General features: G+C 38.3%; 1 protein-coding gene across 2 annotated transcripts; it reads left to right on the top strand.

Annotated features, from left to right (window-relative positions):
- Positions 1 to 125: 125 nt before the first annotated feature.
- On the top strand, positions 126 to 19,007 carry LOC138980267 (U5 small nuclear ribonucleoprotein 40 kDa protein-like). 2 transcript variants are annotated; one of them, XM_070353118.1, is made up of 10 exons: positions 126 to 312; positions 5,013 to 5,142; positions 8,811 to 8,904; positions 12,283 to 12,448; positions 13,442 to 13,564; positions 14,508 to 14,628; positions 16,107 to 16,189; positions 16,664 to 16,829; positions 18,281 to 18,362; positions 18,618 to 19,007. In XM_070353118.1, the coding sequence occupies exons 1-9, from the start codon at positions 205 to 207 to the stop codon at positions 18,331 to 18,333; spliced, it is 1,044 nt and encodes a 347-aa protein (XP_070209219.1). In that variant the 5' UTR covers positions 126 to 204; the 3' UTR covers positions 18,334 to 18,362; positions 18,618 to 19,007. The 2 variants fall into 2 exon arrangements, with proteins under 2 accessions (XP_070209219.1, XP_070209218.1); XM_070353117.1 differs by having other exon boundaries at positions 18,281 to 19,007.
- The last annotated feature ends 1,026 nt before the right edge of the window (positions 19,008 to 20,033 follow it).

Here is a 20,033-nt window from a genome sequence, read left to right as displayed (position 1 = left end):
AAATGATAACTTATTGAAAGGGCTTATGCGGCAAACAGTATATCGATTTACGAATATAGACAATAAATCAGATAGCCTACATGTATAACGTACGACAAGGGGAAGAACTCCCAGTACGGAAGTTTAACCGGAAGTCGAAGTGGCGTGGGAGAAGCGTTTTTGACTCGAAGATTTTTGTGTTGGTTGTCGTTTTTACAGGCGAAAATGGATCTCAAAAGAAAAGCAATGGATGGGGCGCTTGTTCTTGCCAAGAAACCTAGAAACGAGCTCGTTGCAATCTCCGGCGAAGAAAGCATGGAAGTGATGATCACGGTACTGTATCATTCCTGTATTGCACTTCCATCCCATCACTCAGTTATATCACTATTATAGACTATGTCCATAGATTCAGTATAAATAATGAGTTCATCTACAGTACTAGTACCAAAAGGGGGAAAATGAGCTAAAATTTAAAATAAAAATAAAAACAATAACTGTTAAGGTTTTAGATACCTTGAACAATGTAGAAACAGATTTTGAAATGACAAATGAATACCATGAATCCTTTTACCAGGAGCAGCATGTTTAGTAGGGGGGTATTCTGGCGTTAAGGATGCAACGTTGGGACACCATCACTATGTATATCACAAAAAAGTAGATGTCCATTAATATTTGATTATGATATATGCTTGATGACATTACAATAAGACTTTTAGAACAGACCTTGCACCCCCAACTGCATTCATACATACATGTGTGAACTTAAAGAGTTGTAAACAATGGGACACCGTAGCATCAGCAACACTAGAAACAAAACTTTCTCTAAATTAGCAAAGGAAAGTACAATGAAGCTAAATTTATTATAAATGTTAACAACACCACTTAGTTGTTGTAGCCCAGCTAGTATAAAATTTGGTCACACTTGGTTTTCAGGAGAGAAAAAACAAACCATTACACCACAGCGTTACAGAATTAAACGGGACACAATAAACTCCTACTCCTTCTTGTTGTTTGTTGAAATGCTGTCTTTTTGATTTAGAATGAGTTATGGAGTCATGCATGCACACAAAAATGTGATATATATGATTATATATCATGTGTGGACATGTTTGATCAGAAAATCTATAGTTTCAATGTCACATGTACAGTCTGACCACCACTCGAAGAAATTTTAACACTGCAAGTATGAATGCAAACTATAAATTTATTTACACAGGAAATGCACAGATAAATCATAAAACAAAAACAGTAGCATATATATATATGGACATCAGCAGCAATTGACTTCCTGACCAGTTCTGCCATGGATGGCACCTAAAACATAATTTAGTTTATAACAATTTAGTAAGGCACACCCAAAATACAAATGAACTTATTAACAAAGATAATTTAAAATCAAGGCAAGTGTCCACATGACATTGACAAACTGAAAAACAAAATTGTAAGAACTGTTGAGTGCACATTATGTCCCATGTAGCATGTGAAACTTTGAATTTTAAATTGATTATGAAGGGGGAAAATACTAAAGACAAATAATGTATAAGTTTCTTTTTTTTTAACTGTATTGTCATTGTGTGCAATAAATTCCATAAACTTATAAAGACATTAGTTTTATGCAATAATCAGAATCTGTGAAGTTTTGATAATGGGCGCATCATGGGACACCTTTCCAAAATGGTGTCCACCAAATTGTCTGTTAACACAGCTAACAATAAACTTCAAAGTCTGATCATGATCACACAAATATGGTACAAATAAAAACTATAGTCACCAACAAGATTCTGCATCATAACATTAACAACAAAACTTAATTCAACATTAAACATATACTGAAATCAAAGATCCCGTTTCTGATGCATCACCGGACACCTTTCCATCGCGCCGTTAAAAGCAGAACAACGTCTCCTGATCCGTCAGTAACGTTAATTGCTAAATTTCCATATACCACCACAATGATCGGCGTTTTGAAAAATAAAAGCGAACACAGTTGGCACAAACAGATTCAGCTCTCACCGGGAAAACACTTTTTGATTATTTAGTTTCTTCACAAAGTCTGCACTTCCTCGTTTCCGATGCGGCATGGGACACCATAAACCTTGGAATCGTGACGTCCCATGATGCGACGTAAACAAACTTGACCAAACTTCGATTTTTGTTTTATTTAAAGGCATTTTGAAATCTGCCTTATACATTTTTTTAACAGTATGCTTAATAATAGTCTTTGCACACGAGGTTAATTTTGATGCAGTACACAGATTTGTTTGAAAATGAAAAAAATATCAAAAATTTCATTACCGACGTTGCATGGGACACAAAGAGAAAATGTAAACACGGTTTATTTAGATCAAGTTACCTGCTAGAAAAACACAAACATTAAAAAGATAATAGAATAATGATGCATGGAACATAAAAGCTTGTGGACAAAAGTGCTACTTTCCGTTTCAGTGCACAAGTGACCGGAAGACGGGACGCGTCACTTTTTTTTGTGTCTCAAGGTCAAAATGTGTTTGGATTTTCTGTGTAAACGTCATCGGTTTGTGTGGAATTTCCCGGGGAATTCCGTCAACGCGAGGAAGCCAGTCTGAACTCGAGTTTCGAACACATTTTCTGCGATTGTTTGGGTTGCGTTTCAGACGCTACACTTGAGACACCGCTATATAAAAATATTCTCAGCATCCAAATCTTTCGAATATTTGTAAGCTAATAGGGTGCGAAATGAAGTATTTTGGGTATAGTTTGTTGATGTGCATAGTGGATAAGCTGATTTTATCTTGTCATCGACTTTGGGAAAGTGAAAAAGTACATCACAATGGGACACTTAGTGATGCGTCTGAAACGCAATTTTTCGTCCATACTTGCGTCAATATCCACTTCTAAAGTAAAACAAAAAGTTTAGCACAATGTTTTGTTAATGCATGAAGCCTAAATTAAAAGCATAATTTCTTGCGGTGATGCACTGATGTAGTCAATATCACTGTTTGAGTTGACCCACTGAAGCCATTCCTCTTTAGGGAGGCCATTTTGGGTCACAACTTTGACATTTTATTATCGCTTTGCAATTAAATGCATCATGCAGACAGCAAACAATATATGAATTTATACATTAGGCCAAAAAAAAAAAAAGGTCTGTTTACGGTAACCCGACCGACCCTAGTTTTTTCGCGCGACCCTAGACTTTTTTTTGGCATTTGGGAAAAGAAAAAAAAAATCTTGTTTTTTTGGCAAAATAACGTAAAAATATGGTTTTTTGGAAAAAAACAAAAAAAAAAAACAATCCCGACCTACCGACCCTATTTTTTGGGCCTATGTTACCGTAAACAGACCTATTTTTTTTTTTTGCCTTATCATTATCTTAATGCATTTCCACAATACAAATGTAACTACAAGCCTTATTTTGAACAGAATCTTAATTGCACCTCACTGACCACCAAAGTGATCATTGTAGATGAACTCATATCAACGTCAACGAGTGATAGTATGTGTTTCTCAACGTCTTGTTTTTAATCTGTTTGAAACATGTTCAGGATACGCTGTCTAATTTCATGTTTGCATCAAATTCAACTTTGACATTTTACCATAGATCTTCATCTATTCTAACAAAGTATTGAAGGAGTTACAAATGACAAAACTTTTTTTTATTTTGTGCTTTTTTAATTTAGGGCAAAAAAAAAAATAGGTGTGGTTACGGTAACATAGCCAAAAAAAATAGGGTAGGTAGGTAGGCAATCACTTTTTTTTTTTTTTAACTTTTTATTCTAATGTGTACAAATTAAACCTACTTGACAGGGAAATAAGTGTGCGACACGGGCGCTTTCGCTTTCATTGCGTTTTCTGCACTCGTTTTTTTTATTTTTTTTTTGACAAATGTAATAAAAAGTTATAGGATCGGCCCCTAAAAATAGGGTAGGTCGGGTTACCGTAACCACACCTATTTTTTTTTTAGGCCTTAACAACGCACTGGCTATGATTGCCCGCTACATACGCACTCAGAGTGTATACAGGGGTCAGAATCTTGTTTTCACTCCGGCGTTAACTTTCGGGCGCGAAGCGTCGTAATTTGCCATTCGACACCACTTTGTGATAGGAACACAGAGCAGTTGATTATAATATTAATTAAGAGTACAAAGAAACGAAAACAGTATGACCAGACAATGAACTGCATCAACACTCGGAGCGTCATTCGGCGCCATTTTGCGAAGGTACGCTTCACTTTCGATTCATGGTATCAAAGTACGCGGGGAACAAAGTTTTCAAACACAGACAAAAACAAACATGAAACTGATGCTTCACTGCTGTTTATTGTCGGAGTTTGGAACACACTCGGAGTGTGTATCGACCTAGAAACGGTTGTATACAATGTGAATGTACATTATTTGCCAACCCTCGACACTCTATAAGTATATTTAAGAGAAAGCGGAAGTCCATACGTCAGACTGATTTTTCATTGGCATAAGTACTTCCTAACGACTTGTAATGTTAGGGGGCATTTCATTGGCTACAGATTTGTACCAGAGCTTTTCATTGTCGGCGGAGTGTATACAGACTCATCGATCCTATGTACACTCGGAGTGCGTATAGCTTTTGCCTTTTAACAATTGGTGCAACTGCAAGGCAATTCTATTATAGAATTGTAGTGCTGTTTTATTTAAAATGTACACATTCTTCATAGTCATACCAGTGTAATGAACTAGTATCAGTAGATCAAAGGGTTGGTAAAGTTTTGCTCATTCTCTGCACTGCACATACTGATACTAAGGCCAAAACAAAAGGTCTGTTTACAGTAACATAGGCCAAAAAAATAGGGTCGGTAGGTCGATCCAGATTTTTTTTTTTTTTTTCTCCAAAAAACCATATTTTTACGTTATTTTGCAATTTTTTCTTCTTTTTTTTTTCCCGAATGCCAAAAAAAAAGTCTAGGGTCGCGCGAAAATAATAGGGTCGGTCGGGTTACTGTAAACAGACTATTTTTTTTTGGCCTAATAGAGACTGTTGGCTGTGACTATGTATAATTCAAAACTTAATTTGTCTTGCAGGGGCCTCCTCGGACATCAAACCTTTTGGCACCAATCATGCTCCTGTCAGGTCATGAGGGAGAAATTTACACAGCAGAATTCTCACCAGACGGCCAGTACCTTGCTTCTGCTGGCTTTGACAGAATCATCCGTAAGTGTTTAGAAGATTTAGGAATAGGACAGTGATAGCACTGAGACTAATAGGACACTGTCATCTGCTTGGGGAATGGTAAACGGGGGCCCTGTAGCTCAGTTGGTAGAACACTGGACTTGTGATCCTAGTATCACGGGTTCGAATCCGGGCCAGGACGGACACGGGTCAACTTTATGTGCAGACTCAGAGGCGGTATCCATGTTCCAACTCCTTGTCACCACAGTGACACGTTAAAGACCTCGGTCAGTCTGCTATAAATGCAGGTGGCTGATTACACCTAAACACGCACACACCTGGGTAGTGAGACTCTGTTGCTGCTAGCTTTCCAATGGGAGGAAGCGACCTGAATTTCCCAGCAATGGGACAATAAAGTTATAAAAATGAAAAATGAAGATGCAGTTAGCAAAAAGGGGAATGTTGCATGGTTATCGGAAGCCTACTTCCCCGTCGTCAAATGAGCTGCATCTTAGACTTTCATACACCAGTCAAACTTTAATAACTTTGAATTGTACTGACTTGTCTTGATGATAGAATAATTCATTCGTGTTTTAAGAATGTTTGTCTCACAAGCTGTCAATTTATTTTCTAGATTTCTCTAGCGCCATAACGAGTCTTCCGATCCATACCTATATATATATATGTCCACGCGAAAATAAATTCTTTAAAAAATGCTCGCTCTCTATTGAGAGCACCTAGTACTGACCTAGGATGTTCCCTGGCGTTGTTCAAACAAAAGGGTGTTTTTACTTCATGTGAAGGCGGGCGGTGTCTGTGATCAGAAACTGATGGTTAACTACTTAAGAATAAGATACTATGCTGTTTGATTAATAAGGGAAAAGCTATCACTATTAATTAGTTAAGATAATATTACTATGCTGTTGGACTAAAAAGGGGAAAAGTAGGCTATCTTTGTTTATTAGAAATGCTGTTTGACTAAAAGGGAAAAAGTAAGCAATTGTCAAAAGACAGAATTGTTGGACATTTGTAGGCAACACAATTTTTTACTTCCACCATTGTATTTCGAAGATGCACACTTAGTTGATGTTGAAAATCACAAGCACCTTGGCGTCATTCTACAAGGTAATTGTAAATGGGATTCCCACATAAAAAGTCTAATTGCTAAATGTAGAAAGTCAATTGCGTGTTTTGGTTTATTCAAGCATCGTTTAAACAGAAAATCACTTGAAGTTATATATAAATCCTTTATGTTACCATTGTTTGATTACGCGGACGTTATTTGGGATAACTGTACACAGTGTTTGGCAGACGAGTTGGAGACACTGCATCTCGATGCAATCCGAATCATTGTAGGTGCAGTACGTGGCACAAGCCACCAAAAACTGTATAACGAATCGGGTTTTGTGCCCCTGAAAGAAAGGCGACGTCGTCATAAACTTTTGCTGTATTATAAAATTGTAAATCGTTTAACCCCAGAATATTTATATTCCAAACTGCCGGTCCTGGTCTCCGATATAAATCCTTACCACAGACGACGCCCTCTTGAACGTAAGGTTCCATTGTGCAGAAGTGAGTTATATAAATCTTCATTTTTTCCTTCAACGACAACTTTGTGGAATAATCTTCCAGAAAATATACAACAAACGCAGTCAGTTGGTGAATTTAAAAGGTATTTGACCGATGGAGATGTTGTTGTTCCACAGTATTATTATTTAGGCAACCGCCAGGCACAGGTATTTCACAGCAGGTTGAGATTAAACATGAGCGATTTGCAACAAGACTTAGTTAACCGACACCTCTCTGATAATTTAGAATGTACGTGTGGAGCATGCCCGGAAGATTCTGAACATTTCTTGTTATACTGTCCAAAATTTAAAGAACATAGAACCATTTTATTCAATAGTCTGCCAACACACGTTCTAGACTGCAAAACACTCTTGTTTGGAAATACTGATTTAACTATATCTTTGAACACGAAAATATTCTCTGTTGTACAAGACTATGTTATGTTAACTAATCGCTTCGGCTGATATTATATTAACTGTGCAATTGATGCAGCCAGGCATTCTCTCTCTCCCTCTCTGTCTCTCTCTCTCTCTCTCTGTCTCTCTCTTCATCTTATTTGTATAAAATATAATGAAAGATTATCAAGATAAGTGTTGAAGCTATCACTTGTTCGCCATGTTTTGCAATCGGAATGTGTATTGATTATCATTTCAAGAACGTGTCCATAAGCAATCTGCTTGGTAACGTTCTTAATGTTGTTATTGTTTGAAACGTGTTTATGAGAAATTGAATAAAACACGCTTAAACCAAAAGTAAGCTATCATTGTAGATTATAAGTTAAGAATAAGATGCAATGTTGTTTGACTAAAAGGGGAAAAGTAAGCTATCATTGATAATTAGTTAAGATGCAATGTTGTTTGACTAAAAGGGGAAAAGTAAGCTATCATTCATTGATAATTAGTTAAGATGCAATGCTGTGTGACTAAAAGGGGAAAATTAGGCTATCATTATCAATGTTAATTAGTTAAGATGCAATGCTGTTTGACTAAAAGGAGGAAAGTAAGCTATCGTTGTTAATCTATTAAGATGCAATGCTCTTTTTAACTAGAACTAAAACTGTAAAAGGGTGAAAATTATCAGTGGGCTCAGAACAAAAGATATGTGTCAGTATGTCAGGGACAAACACTGAGGTCTCTGATTGTCATTTTTTCCTGTGAGGGGAAGAGAGCTACATGAATTCCGTGTTTTGCTTTGTAGGTCACTTTATCTCAGAGTGGTACACAAAAGTATGTTTATGTGTGTGTGGGGGCATAGTTGATGTGCTTGACACACCTGACCTGTTATCGATGTACAAATAATCTCTTGTCTTGAAACAATGCGAGAGTACATACCAGTACCAACAAAGGGTTTGCTTTACTGACCCATCATGCGCCCTTGTGCAATAAAATCAGAAAATGACCCATAAGAATTCTTATTAGTACATGTAGTTCAGACTCAAAGGGCCCATTAAGATTACTTACCACTGTGCATAGTTTGCGGCTTTGGGATTTGCAATTTAAAGCAAAAGCGTGCACCAAACATAAACACACATACACACACACACACACACAATTTGAAAACATGATACATGAAGTGGCAAATCCTGAGCTGATTTCGCATCAGATTACACCATTTATCTTCATTGGACAAACACTTTTTTTGGGGGGGGGGGGGGGGGGGGTGGAGTAGAAGCAGGCATAAGGCATACTGGTGCTCACATATTTTTCTTAGATGAAGGGGAGAGGAGGGTGTGTGTGGCTTAATTTCATGTTTGTTTAAATGACAATTGACATTTTATTTTTATACAGAATTGGTTGTACATGTACAGTGGAACCCCCCTTTTAAGACCTTCAGTAATCTGAGAAAATCAGGTCTTAAAAAGGAAGGGATCTTAAAATGGGGTTACATTTGCAGAGTTTATGAACAGAACATCTGAGAAAACAGGGTCTTAAAAGGGAGGGGGTCTTAAATTGGGAGGGGGGGTCTTAAAAAGGAGGTTCCACTGTACTTCATTTTGCAGAAAACTGTTCGGTGATCAAAGAGACACTGTTTCATTTTCTTTTCTGTTTTTTCTTCTTCTTTTTTTCTTTACATGAATGTGAATACCTGTACTCATTTACTCCTGCGGTTTGGTCAGTTTTCTTTCTTCAATGACTTTTCAGATTTCTGGTCCGTGTACGGAGAATGCGAGAATTTTGCCATCTTGAAGGGCCACACAGGTGCCGTCATGGAGCTTCATTTTGCCACAGATGGGACGTAAGTCATCCAGGGTGACGTTTTTATGGGGAACAGATTGAAACTAAAAATGGCGTGTGGGCAGAAACCTATCAAAGGAGTTATCACTGAAATTCACATAAAGATGTCTTCGGAAACTATTGCGCATTATGATTTACGTGATTGGTTGGGTGGTCATCAAGTGATAAATGCAGCTGCGTATTGTTGATTTATGTGCAAGCTGACGTTTTCTTCTGCTGTTACTGGTAATGAGAGCAGCTAATCAACCTGTTGTTGCTTCTATTTTGAATTTTATTATGGCTACTTTGCCTATACGCACTGGTTTTGAATTATTGATTCACCAGCAATAACATTGCATTATTCCTCCCTCTGCTTCTTTACCTCTGTAAACTTGTAGGGGTAGTTATTTTTCGATAATGACCCAGCAACCAAACAAATAACGACCCAGCAACAGCCTGAATCCTCGATAGTGCAATGGGTTGAGAAGTTGTTCTGTTTCGGTACTACTTTTTGCGACTGAAAAGTTCCGAACGCTCTAATGTACGAAGTATACATCTCTGGAGCAAACAATACAAACATACCGCATTTAAATTAACAACTACAGGCCTGAACACATGAATCTTCATATAAAATCCATGAGTTCGGTTGTTTTCTGAATCTAGATTTGCCGTGCTCAAACGTTCATCACAAGCAATTTCCCGCAAGGCAAGTAACTCATACTTTGTCTAGCGACAAGAGTAGTTCCCCTTCTTTTCACTCAGTTTCTTCGACAACAGACTGCAATCCGACGGTCAGTTTTCAACAATATTTCATTTAATAAACAGATCACACGCAACCAAATGCACACATCTCATCAATTTAAACAACATAAAGCGGTTTCATACACTATTTTCCCCAGAAAACTGAACTTCATACAGTTTTTAACGTTGGAACACGGGTGCAAAAGTTCGTCTGCTAGTCCCATTTGACGAAAGAACATTATCCTAAGCGATACCAAAACATATAATATCTGCCTTTGCCGCCACAGCAGAATAACAGCATATCTGTGTACTTGATTTTAGTCCAAAATAGGAAAACTGACAAGAAGTGTTAACAGAATGGAATGATTTGCACGGAACTATACAACCGCGCATTAATCGATCGCCTGCGCAGGTTGACTGGTTGAGTGAATAGGATTCGATCAAACTTTCGCAAAAAACCTCCTCTTTTCTTTGAATAACTGAAGAAAGGAGGAATAAAGAGGTTACACACCTCGTCTCAGTGATTTAAAAAAATAATGGTCTCAGTTCGCGGTCATGAAAAAGCTCGCTAAAGCTCGCATTTTTCATGATCCGCCAACTTCGACCATTATTTTTAATAATCACTGAGACTCGGCGTGTAACCTCTACTTATTCCCCCCTCTGCTTCTTTACCTCTGTAAACTTGTAGGGGTAGTTATTTTTCGATAATGACCCAGCAACCAAACAAATAACGACCCAGCAACAGCCTGAATCCTCGATAGTGCAATGGGTTGAGAAGCTGTTCTGTTTCGGTACTACTTTTTGCGACTGAAAAGTTCCGAACGCTCTAATGTACGAAGTATACATCTCTGGAGCAAACAATACAAACATACCGCATTTAAATTAACAACTACAGGCCTGAACACATGAATCTCCATATAAAATCCATGAGTTCGGTTGTTTTCTGAATCTAGATCAGACGTTCATCACAAGCAATTTCCCAAGGCAAGTAACTCATACTTTGTCTAGCGACAAGAGTAGTTCCCCTTCTTTTCACTCAGTTTCTTCGACAACAGACTGCAATCCGACGGTCAGTTTTCAACAATATTTCATTTAATAAACAGATCACACGCAACCAAATGCACACATCTCATCAATTTAAACAACATAAAGCGGTTTCATACACTATTTTCCCCAGAAAACTTAACTTCATACAGTTTTTAACGTTGGAACACGGGTGCAAAAGTTCGTCTGCTAGTCCCATTTGACGAAAGAACATTATCCTAAGCGATACCAAAACATATACAGAACACACAATATCTGCCTTTGCCGCCACAGCAGAATAACAGCATATCTGTGTACTTGATTTTAGCCCAAAATAGGAAAACTGACAAGAAGTGTTAACAGAATGGAATGATTTGCACGGAACTATACAACCGCGCATTAATCGATCGCCTGCGCAGGTTGACTGGTTGAGAGAATAGGATTCGATCAAACTTTCGCAAAAAAACTCCTCTTTTCTTTGAATAACTGAAGAAAGGAGGAATAAAGAGGTTACACACCTCGTCTCAGTGATTATAAAAAATAATGGTCTCAGTTCGCGGTCATGAAAAAGCTCGCTAAAGCTCGCATTTTTCATGATCCGCTAACTTCGACCATTATTTTTAATAATCACTGAGACTCGGCATGTAACCTCTACATATTGGTCGTAGTCATTTTAGTGATTGATGTGATTTTGAGAATGTTGCAATAGCATGTGTACATACATCTGAAAATGAAATGTCAAGATGTCGCAACCACGGAACCCGTAAGGAGGGGTGGAATGAAGCTTTTTAGTGCAAACTTAGTGCATGTAGACTAATGGAACCATGCTTTAACTGCTCTGTTTCTACATGCAAGTTATCAGCTGTTTTCGGCTGAAAGTGAGCATGAAAGTGTTAAAGAGGAAGTGGTTTTCGCACTGTAATTAACCTACATGTAATTTGATCTGATTAATCATTGTTCTTGCTTAAAAAAGTGTTGAAAAGTATGTTCCTCCACACGGTTTTGAAAAACTTTTTGCTCCCAGACTGTATGTATAGAAGAAGCTAGTATTCACTCTTTTGTTTGAATCATTCCAAAATCAATTGGGAAATTGTACTTGCAGCAGAATTATAAGTCATCAAACAGTTACCCTTGGTAACCCTTTCTGTTTGAATCAGTCCCCAATAGATTGTAAAACGAAAACGCAAGTCACCAAACAGTCAATCTGTTGTAAAATATTAAAACAGAAGTAAAATATTTAAACAGGAATTCCCTAGACCAGTCACTTTTTCTGTTGGAATCTTTCACAAATCAATGGTAAAATTAAAGCTGAGATCATTGAACAGTAACCCTCTTCATGATGATGACGAAGATAACATTGACATTGTTTTGAAATGATATTGCCTTGTCCACTGTAATCCACTGTCTTTGTCCAGGGTCCCGAAAATTCTGTACAGTGATACCTGTGATGTAAGGCCTCTTTAACGTGTGGACACCTCCCATGAAAGGACACCTGTTATCCCTTTGTCTATTTGTTTTCTACTTAAATGTACCTGTCATGACAAGCCACTAGCCAATGGGATACTTTTGGCCGGTCCCAAGGGTGTCCTTTCATCACAGGTACCTCTGTATCATAGTTTCTGTCTTCTGCTCGCAGGATGTGCTTCACCTGCTCAACAGACAAGACAGTGGCTGTGTGGGATACAGAGGTCGGGGTCAGGATGCGCAAGTTGAAAGGTCACCAGTCGTTCGTCAACTCGGTGTGCGCTGCCAGAAGAGGGCCCCAGTTGTTGTGCAGTGGAAGTGACGACGGCACGATCAAGGTCTGTGTATTTTCTGCCCAGTTTGTTTGTTACAGTGGAACCTTCCTCTTAAGACCTCCAAATGTCTGAGAAAATCTGGTCTTAATGTGACAGGGGAGGCTACCGCTCCTTTCACAGCAGACTCTGCACCCGAGTTGTTGGCCTTTAAGTCAACACTGGTGGATTGTGGAATTCTGTTTGTGATGGGGTCTGGTGGTTTCCGATTGTCTGTATGTTCATGGAAACCTTCGGGTTTGCATAACAGTTTTTATAGGGCAGAGAAATTAGCCCAAACATTTTCAATCCTGTGGCACTTCGCCTCCCGAGGTGATCGTAGTGTTACGGCACTCGGTTACATTAACAAGGAGGAAGTCTTAGAATTCAAATAAATTTATTGAGGTTTTGAAGAAAAACTCTGATGAAGCAAGGTTTTAACATGGGGGAAGTCTAAAATCAGAGAGGTTTCTTTTCCCGGCCGCGCCCAGTTGGTTAATGGTGGAGATTTGTCTGATCTCCCAGGTCAACTTATGTGCAGACCGGCTAGTGCCTTATCCCCCTTCGTGTGCACAGGCACAAGACAAGTGCACTCAGAAAAGATCCTGTAATCCATGTCAGAGTTTGGTGGGTTATAGAAACATGAAAATGCTAAGCATAACACCGTACTGTATGGCAGCTTGCTTTCCCCAGGAAGAAAGCCACCCACATTTCCATGCAGGTGACCTCCGAGAACTATTCAAACCTGTTTACCCTTACTAATTTGGAGTAATTAATTTATTACAACTTTTTGGATTTGGGGGAAAAAAATACTCCATTTTAGTCCAGACTACGATTTTTTTCAAACGTGCTTCAAATAAGGTTTGTGTATGCTAACGTTGGCGTTTGTAACCACTGGTCATCAGATTACTTTTTTTTTTACTTGACCATTATTCATGTCAAGCTATGGTGGTAAACAGGTCTGTATGATACCTTACCTTACCTTATTTTATTTTACCTTACCTTACCTTTACCTTTCAGATGTGGGATGCAAGGAAGAAAGGAGTGGTGAACACTTTCCAGTCCATGTATCAGGTGACAGCAGTGTCTTTTAACGATACAGCGGAGCAGATATTCTCTGGGGGCATCGACAACGACGTTAAGGTGAGTGGGAAGTTCTTGAGCAGCTGCCTTTGTGTAGCTCATTGACCTAAGAATAGTTTCTTTTATTTTGTGAATCATTAAGGGATTTTCTATTTAAGTTTTTAGTTTTTACTTACCAGGCTTTGGCTCGTTCCCATTAACTTGGATGGTTGAATTACCAACTGTATTTTTTTTTCGTGCTTTGAATCTATATTTGTATGACATTGGTCAGTTACAAAATAGAAGGAAAAAAACACCATATGAGTTAATATGACACTATTTAATCCAGGCTGTTTGAAAAAGTAATTTGAAGCCATGGTTGTATGACATTGGTCAGTTACAAAATATGACAGTATTATTCCAGGTTTTTTGAAAAAATTTCATTCTGTTCAAAATTTGCGATGACTTTTTGTGGTCTTGAATCCATGATTGCTCGTGTGCATTGTGGGTTCATTCCCCTGGCCTTCTTACGTCACTGACAGCAAAAATAATATAATATTTATGCAGTCTTGGGATATTCAGGGTGATTTTGAGAGATTAGTCGTCAAATTGTAAGCTATAGCTCTGTGCTTTTGCTGTGTCTGCAAATACTCAGTCGTTAGATAACTGATTCAGTGACCACACAAATCATTTACAAAACCAGTATTTTGGCTGTCACTCTGATTTGCCAAGGCGTCAAACCAAGTCTAAAACATAGGGTTAACGTTAAATTTGTCGCAAAGAAACTGGTTGAATGCATTATTATACCTGTTATATTATACGTTTTTTCTGTTATGTATGTATGACTATGACCAGTTTCCAATTGCATTTTCAGTATTTTTAGATTTTTACTCAAATTACTGGTAACATTGTGGACATTTTCAGAAAACACGATCCTTGGTTATAGCCAGGTCTTGCAGTTGTAGTTCACGATAGGTATACATTGTACTTATTTCTTACTGTAATGGTGTTTTCTACTCCACAGGTTTGGGATTTGAGAAAGAACGACGTTGTGTCCCGCATGAGGGGTCACTCCGACACAGTGACAGGGATGAGGCTGAGTCCAGACGGGTCCTACCTCTTGTCCAATGCCATGGACAACACATGTAAATACTTTATTTTAAATATCGTAAAGAGTTCCAATACTAAGGCCTAAAAAAAAATAGGTGTGGTTACGGTAACCCGACCTACCCTATTTTTAGGGGCCGATCCTATAACTTTTTATTCCATTTGTCAAAAAAAAAAACACACACAAGAAAACGAGTGCAGAAAACGCAATGAAAGCGAAAGCGCCCGAGTCGCACACTTATTTCCCTGTCAAGTAGGTTTAATTTGTACACATTAGAAAAAAAAGTTAAAAAAAAAAAAAGTGATTGCCTACCTTCCTACCCTATTTTTTTTGGCTATGTTACCGTAACCACACCTATTTTTTTTTTTGGCCTAATGTTTCGAGAAAAAAAAGAAAAAACAAGTCGCGTAAGGCGAAAATACAATATTTAGTCAAGTAGCTGTCGAACTCACAGAATGAAACTGAACGCAACGCAACGCAGCAAGACCGTATACTCGTAGCATCGTCACTCCACCGCCCGTGGCAAAGGCAGTGCCCGTGGAATTGACAAGAAGAGCGGGGTATTCGTTGCGCTGAGAAGGATAGCACGCTTTTCTGTACCTCTCTTCGTTTTAACTTTCTGAGCGTGTTTTTAATCCAAACATATCATATCTATATATTTTTGGAATCAGGAACCGACAAGGAATAAGATGAAAGTGTTTTTAAATTGATTTCGAAAAAAAAAATTTGATAATAATTTTTATATATTTAATTTTCAGAGCTTGTTTTTAATCCGAATATAACATATTTATATGTTTTTGGAATCAGCAAATGATGGAGAATAAGATAAAGGTAAATTTGGATCGTTTTATAAATTTTTATTTTTTTTTACAATTTTCCGATTTTTAATGACCAAAGTCATTAATTAATTTTTAAGCCACCAAGCTGAAATGCAATACCGAAGTCCGGGCTTCGTCGAAGATTACTTGACCAAAATTTCAACCAATTTGGTTGAAAAATGAGGGCGTGACAGTGCCGCCTCAACTTTCACGAAAAGCCGGATATGACGTCATCAAAGACATTTATCAAAAAAATGAAAAAAACGTTCGGGGATTTCATACCCAGGAACTCTCATGTCAAATTTCATAAAGATCGGTCCAGTAGTTTAGTCTGAATCGCTCTACACACACACACACACACACACACACACACACACACACGCACATACACCACGACCCTCGTTTCGATTCCCCCTCGATGTTAAAATATTTAGTCAAAACTTGACTAAATATAAAAAGATAAGTTAAAAACAAGACAGACGGCTAATGTTCTGAGATTAAAATGAAAAACGAGATAAGTAAATAAATGGAACATTGTATGAATTGCAATACAAACCATTCTTAGACTTCACCAATAAATGTTGTGTTTGGTTGGCTTTTGTCTTTTGGTGGTCCTACAAAGACTGTCGGTACTAGTTTTTAGGTTGAATTGGTGATTTGGTTTGTTTGTTATATCATGTGGTGTTTTGCGTTTCAGTGAGAATCTGGGACGTCAGACCATATGCTCCACACGAACGCTGTGTGAAAATCATGTCAGGACATCAGCACACCTTTGAAAAGGTAACAAGAACAGGAAAGACGACATGAATTGATCATTATGTCAAAGGGAGATAACTGGTCTACTCATGTTACTGATCAGTTGGTTATGTCCCTTGACCAGTAAAATGACAAGATTGTAGTTGATAAAAAAGATGCATTGTTTGATCTTCAAAAAGATTAGGTACTACTTTTTTGCGTGGGCAACGGTGAATATATACACACATATGAGAACAAAAATATTAAACATTCACAATTTTAACACCTATTGGAAATACATTTTTTAATGCAAGATTTCACTTTTTTTTTTTTATTATGAAGAGATGCATTTTGAATGTGTAGTATTTTTTGATGACCACACATACCTTGACTGGTGAAAAACACAGATGGTTGAAACAATTGCTTTGGTGATTTGGGTCTTGAAATATTTATAACCATTACTTATTCCAATATAGGGGGACATCAGTTTTTTAACCTCAACGCAATCTTTGTTTGCAGAACTTGTTGCGGTGCACATGGTCACCAGATGGCAGTAAGGTTGCCGCCGGTTCCGGGGATCGCTTCGTCTACGTGTGGGACACGACATCAAGACGCATCACCTATAAGCTGCCTGGCCATGCTGGGTCGGTCAACGACATAGACTTCCATCCTTTCGAACCAATCAGTAAGTTTTTTTTAGTTTATTGGTTAGTTTATCTGTACAGTGGAACTCCCCTTTTCAAACCTAAAAAAATCAGAGAAAATCGGGTCTTAGAAAGGAGGGAGTCTTAAAATGGTGGTAGTTTTACAGAGTTTACGAACAGAAAGTCTGAGAAAACAAGGTCTTAAATAGGAGGGAGTCTTAAATTGGGGGGGGGGGGGGGGGGGGGAATTAAAAGGGGGGTTCCACTGGATTGATGCATCATGTAGAAACTGCCTAGCTAGGCTCGGTCTTGCAGTGATATTGAATTACATCCTTGTAAACTCAATAGCCAACCTGCACAATACCCCGCTTGGATAGCTCTCTGGTGCAAAAGATAAGGAAGGTTCACTTCCCTGCGGGCACATTTTTTGCTCTCAAGAGTTATCGTTCCTTCCATACACTACAATCAACGATCTAAGCATTGGCTACAGAACAGCAGAATTTTCATGCGATTGCGAGCATTAAAGTTGCAAAAATACCTCAAAGAAAAGAAAAAAATATATTCAGGATATAAGAAACCGAAGCTGATAAAGTTATTGAACAGACAACGGATGGCACATCATTTTGACGTCGAAGAGAATTCAGCCATCGCTTCACAAGCGCTGGTGTTCTCTGGCTTGTGTTTAAAAAAAACTCGATCGCCTTTCCTTTGTGTACGGGCCATGCTTGGGTACTTTGAACGAACTTTAGGATTATTCTTGCGGCTAACATTGCTGCAGCCCACTGCTGCACAGTGCAAATTCACCATTTTCAAGGCGAACTGTCTGCACTGAAGCGCAACCTCTCACATGTACAGAGCTATCAAAACATGCCCGCAGTTTGAGGCAGATCTCGCAAGACCACGCAAGGTATTGCAGATTTATCGCGCGAATTCGCTGCGCTGGCCGATAGGGCAAGTCGCCTACTGGTAGTGTGTTTTTGGTGTTTTGTTATTGATTGCTGAGGAAAACAGAAGTATTACAGTGTTGTTCCCAGGCCTTGGTCTTTGGTCTTTTACGCATATTTCCTTGATCTGACGCATTTTTCTGACCCAAGGCAGGTCAATTGTCTGATAGCTTTGACACATAGGACGTCTTCTGACAACGTTTTGCAGCCAGGACAATTTGACCAATATATATTTTGAAGCCAGGTCCAACTGACCTATTGTCTGCTGTGTTTTGGAACAACGCTGGTATTTATAGAATACTTGGACACTTGTTTACTTGTGTTTTTGATTATTTGTACCCTTGTTTGAGAACTCATGATTAGGAAGAAGTTACTTCCCTTTATCCGACAGACTCAATTTTCCTTCTTGTTTTCATTTTTGTTTTTTATAATTTTTTGTTTTGATTTTGATTGCTAGAACTGTTTTCACTTGAAACCTAAATGGTTTTTTTTATCAAGGTATTCAAGATGTTAGATTCTGACCTTTTCTCTTTTGTGTGTGTTTTCAGTGGCATCAGCCTCAAGCGACAAGCAGATATTCCTTGGAGAACTGGACCAGTGAATCTCTGCAGTTTCATTGTTGTTCATTTGTGACCCTCCACCACGAAATGAGTCGCATGTCACCTCGCGCGGTTCTGCGCTAGGCTTAATATAAGTCCGGGGAGTGTCTGGTAACAGTGTGAGGGTCACCTTAGTCACAGGCTTATAACTCAAACAGTTTTCGCTCTTTTCTAAAACGGTTTTCACCACTGGATAGAGCATAAAACACTCTTCAGGAAAATGTAAAAATATGAAAATCATGCAAAGGTGACATGCGACTCATACCGTCGTGGAGGGTCACATTTGAGTATGCTTGTGGGTGTTTGTGATTGTATGGTTGTTTGTGAGAGAGAGAGAGAGATTGTATATGAGTGTGTGAGTTAGTATGTGTATTGCTTGAATGTGTGCATACATGTGTACAAGTGTCTGTATTGTGGCCTGCATATGTGCAACTCTGTGTGTGTGTGTGAGCTCAAGAGTGTGTACATGTTCACAGAATTTTTGGTCAGAGGATCACATTTCTTTTAAAACTATGTGAGCGATTTCATAAATGTTCATGTATGTTAGAGATCTGCATTTTTAGTAATAATCAATATGAAATGTTCATTTTGTGTGTGTATGAAAATTGTCATTTTTATGTTCAATACAGTATGTTCAGCAGCTTGGAGTGGACAATAAACGCAATTATGTCCACATTGCTAGTATTGAGTTGAACGCTTGTGTGTGTGTGTGTGTGTGTGTGTGTGTGTGTGTGTGTGTGTGTGTGTGTTATCACTTCAGTAAATACAGCATGCAAGTTATATGTATTATAATAATTCACTGACTTGTGATTCTACACTATTCAGAAGGCTTGCAATATAGAACACACGGTTGCAATCGTTTAAAAATGGCGAATGAATAACTTTTGATTAAGTTTACAGTTGCCATTTAATTCATGCACAAATACAGATTAAAACAAGAAGAGCAAACGCTCGATCGAGTCACTTTCGCAGTTCTGAATATTATATGAGGCATCAGATGGACAGGAAGAAATTGCTATTCACAACACAATGAGTCACGTTCACATAAAATTTGAGCCCGGTCACTTTTATAGTTTCCGAGAAAAGCCCAACGTTAAGTTGTGTGTTGCCGAACAGAAAAGGCTAGTTATCTCCCTTGTTTTTCTGATAACGTTCGTAAAAGGCTACAGATGTAAATACTTTGATGTAAAGAATAATCCTACAAAGTTTCAATCACATCCGATGAACTTTGTCAAAGATATAAAATGTCTAATTTTTCCTTTGACGCTGACCTGTGACCTTGAAAAAGGTCAAAGGTCAACGAAACCATCGTTAAAGTGTAGAGGTCATTGGAGGTCACGACTAAACAAAATATGAGCCCGATCGCTTTGATAGTTTCCGAGAAAAGTCCAACGTTAAGGTGGTGTCTACGGACGGCCGGACGGACGGCCGGACAGACTAACACTGACCGATTACATAGAGTCACTTTTTCTCAAGTGACTCAAAAACCACCACATTGCTGGGTAGCAAGTGAAGCACACAGCAAATCTTTTTACTGAGAAGATAAGTTTGCAATGTTTATCTGTTTTCGAAACGTGACATGCAATCTAGCTTATATTGATAAATTGTTTTACACATGCACTTGATGAGCAACGTTTCAAACACCGTTTAGAGCATTCTGCATACACTGACAACAAGACTGAATACTGATACACCAAGAAGC

This window comes from Littorina saxatilis, linkage group LG11 (genome assembly GCF_037325665.1).
Source record: "Littorina saxatilis isolate snail1 linkage group LG11, US_GU_Lsax_2.0, whole genome shotgun sequence".
NCBI classification, from domain to species: domain Eukaryota; kingdom Metazoa; phylum Mollusca; class Gastropoda; order Littorinimorpha; family Littorinidae; genus Littorina; species Littorina saxatilis.
Note: the sequence above shows the minus strand (reverse complement) of the source record. Positions and strands in the feature narration are given on the sequence as shown.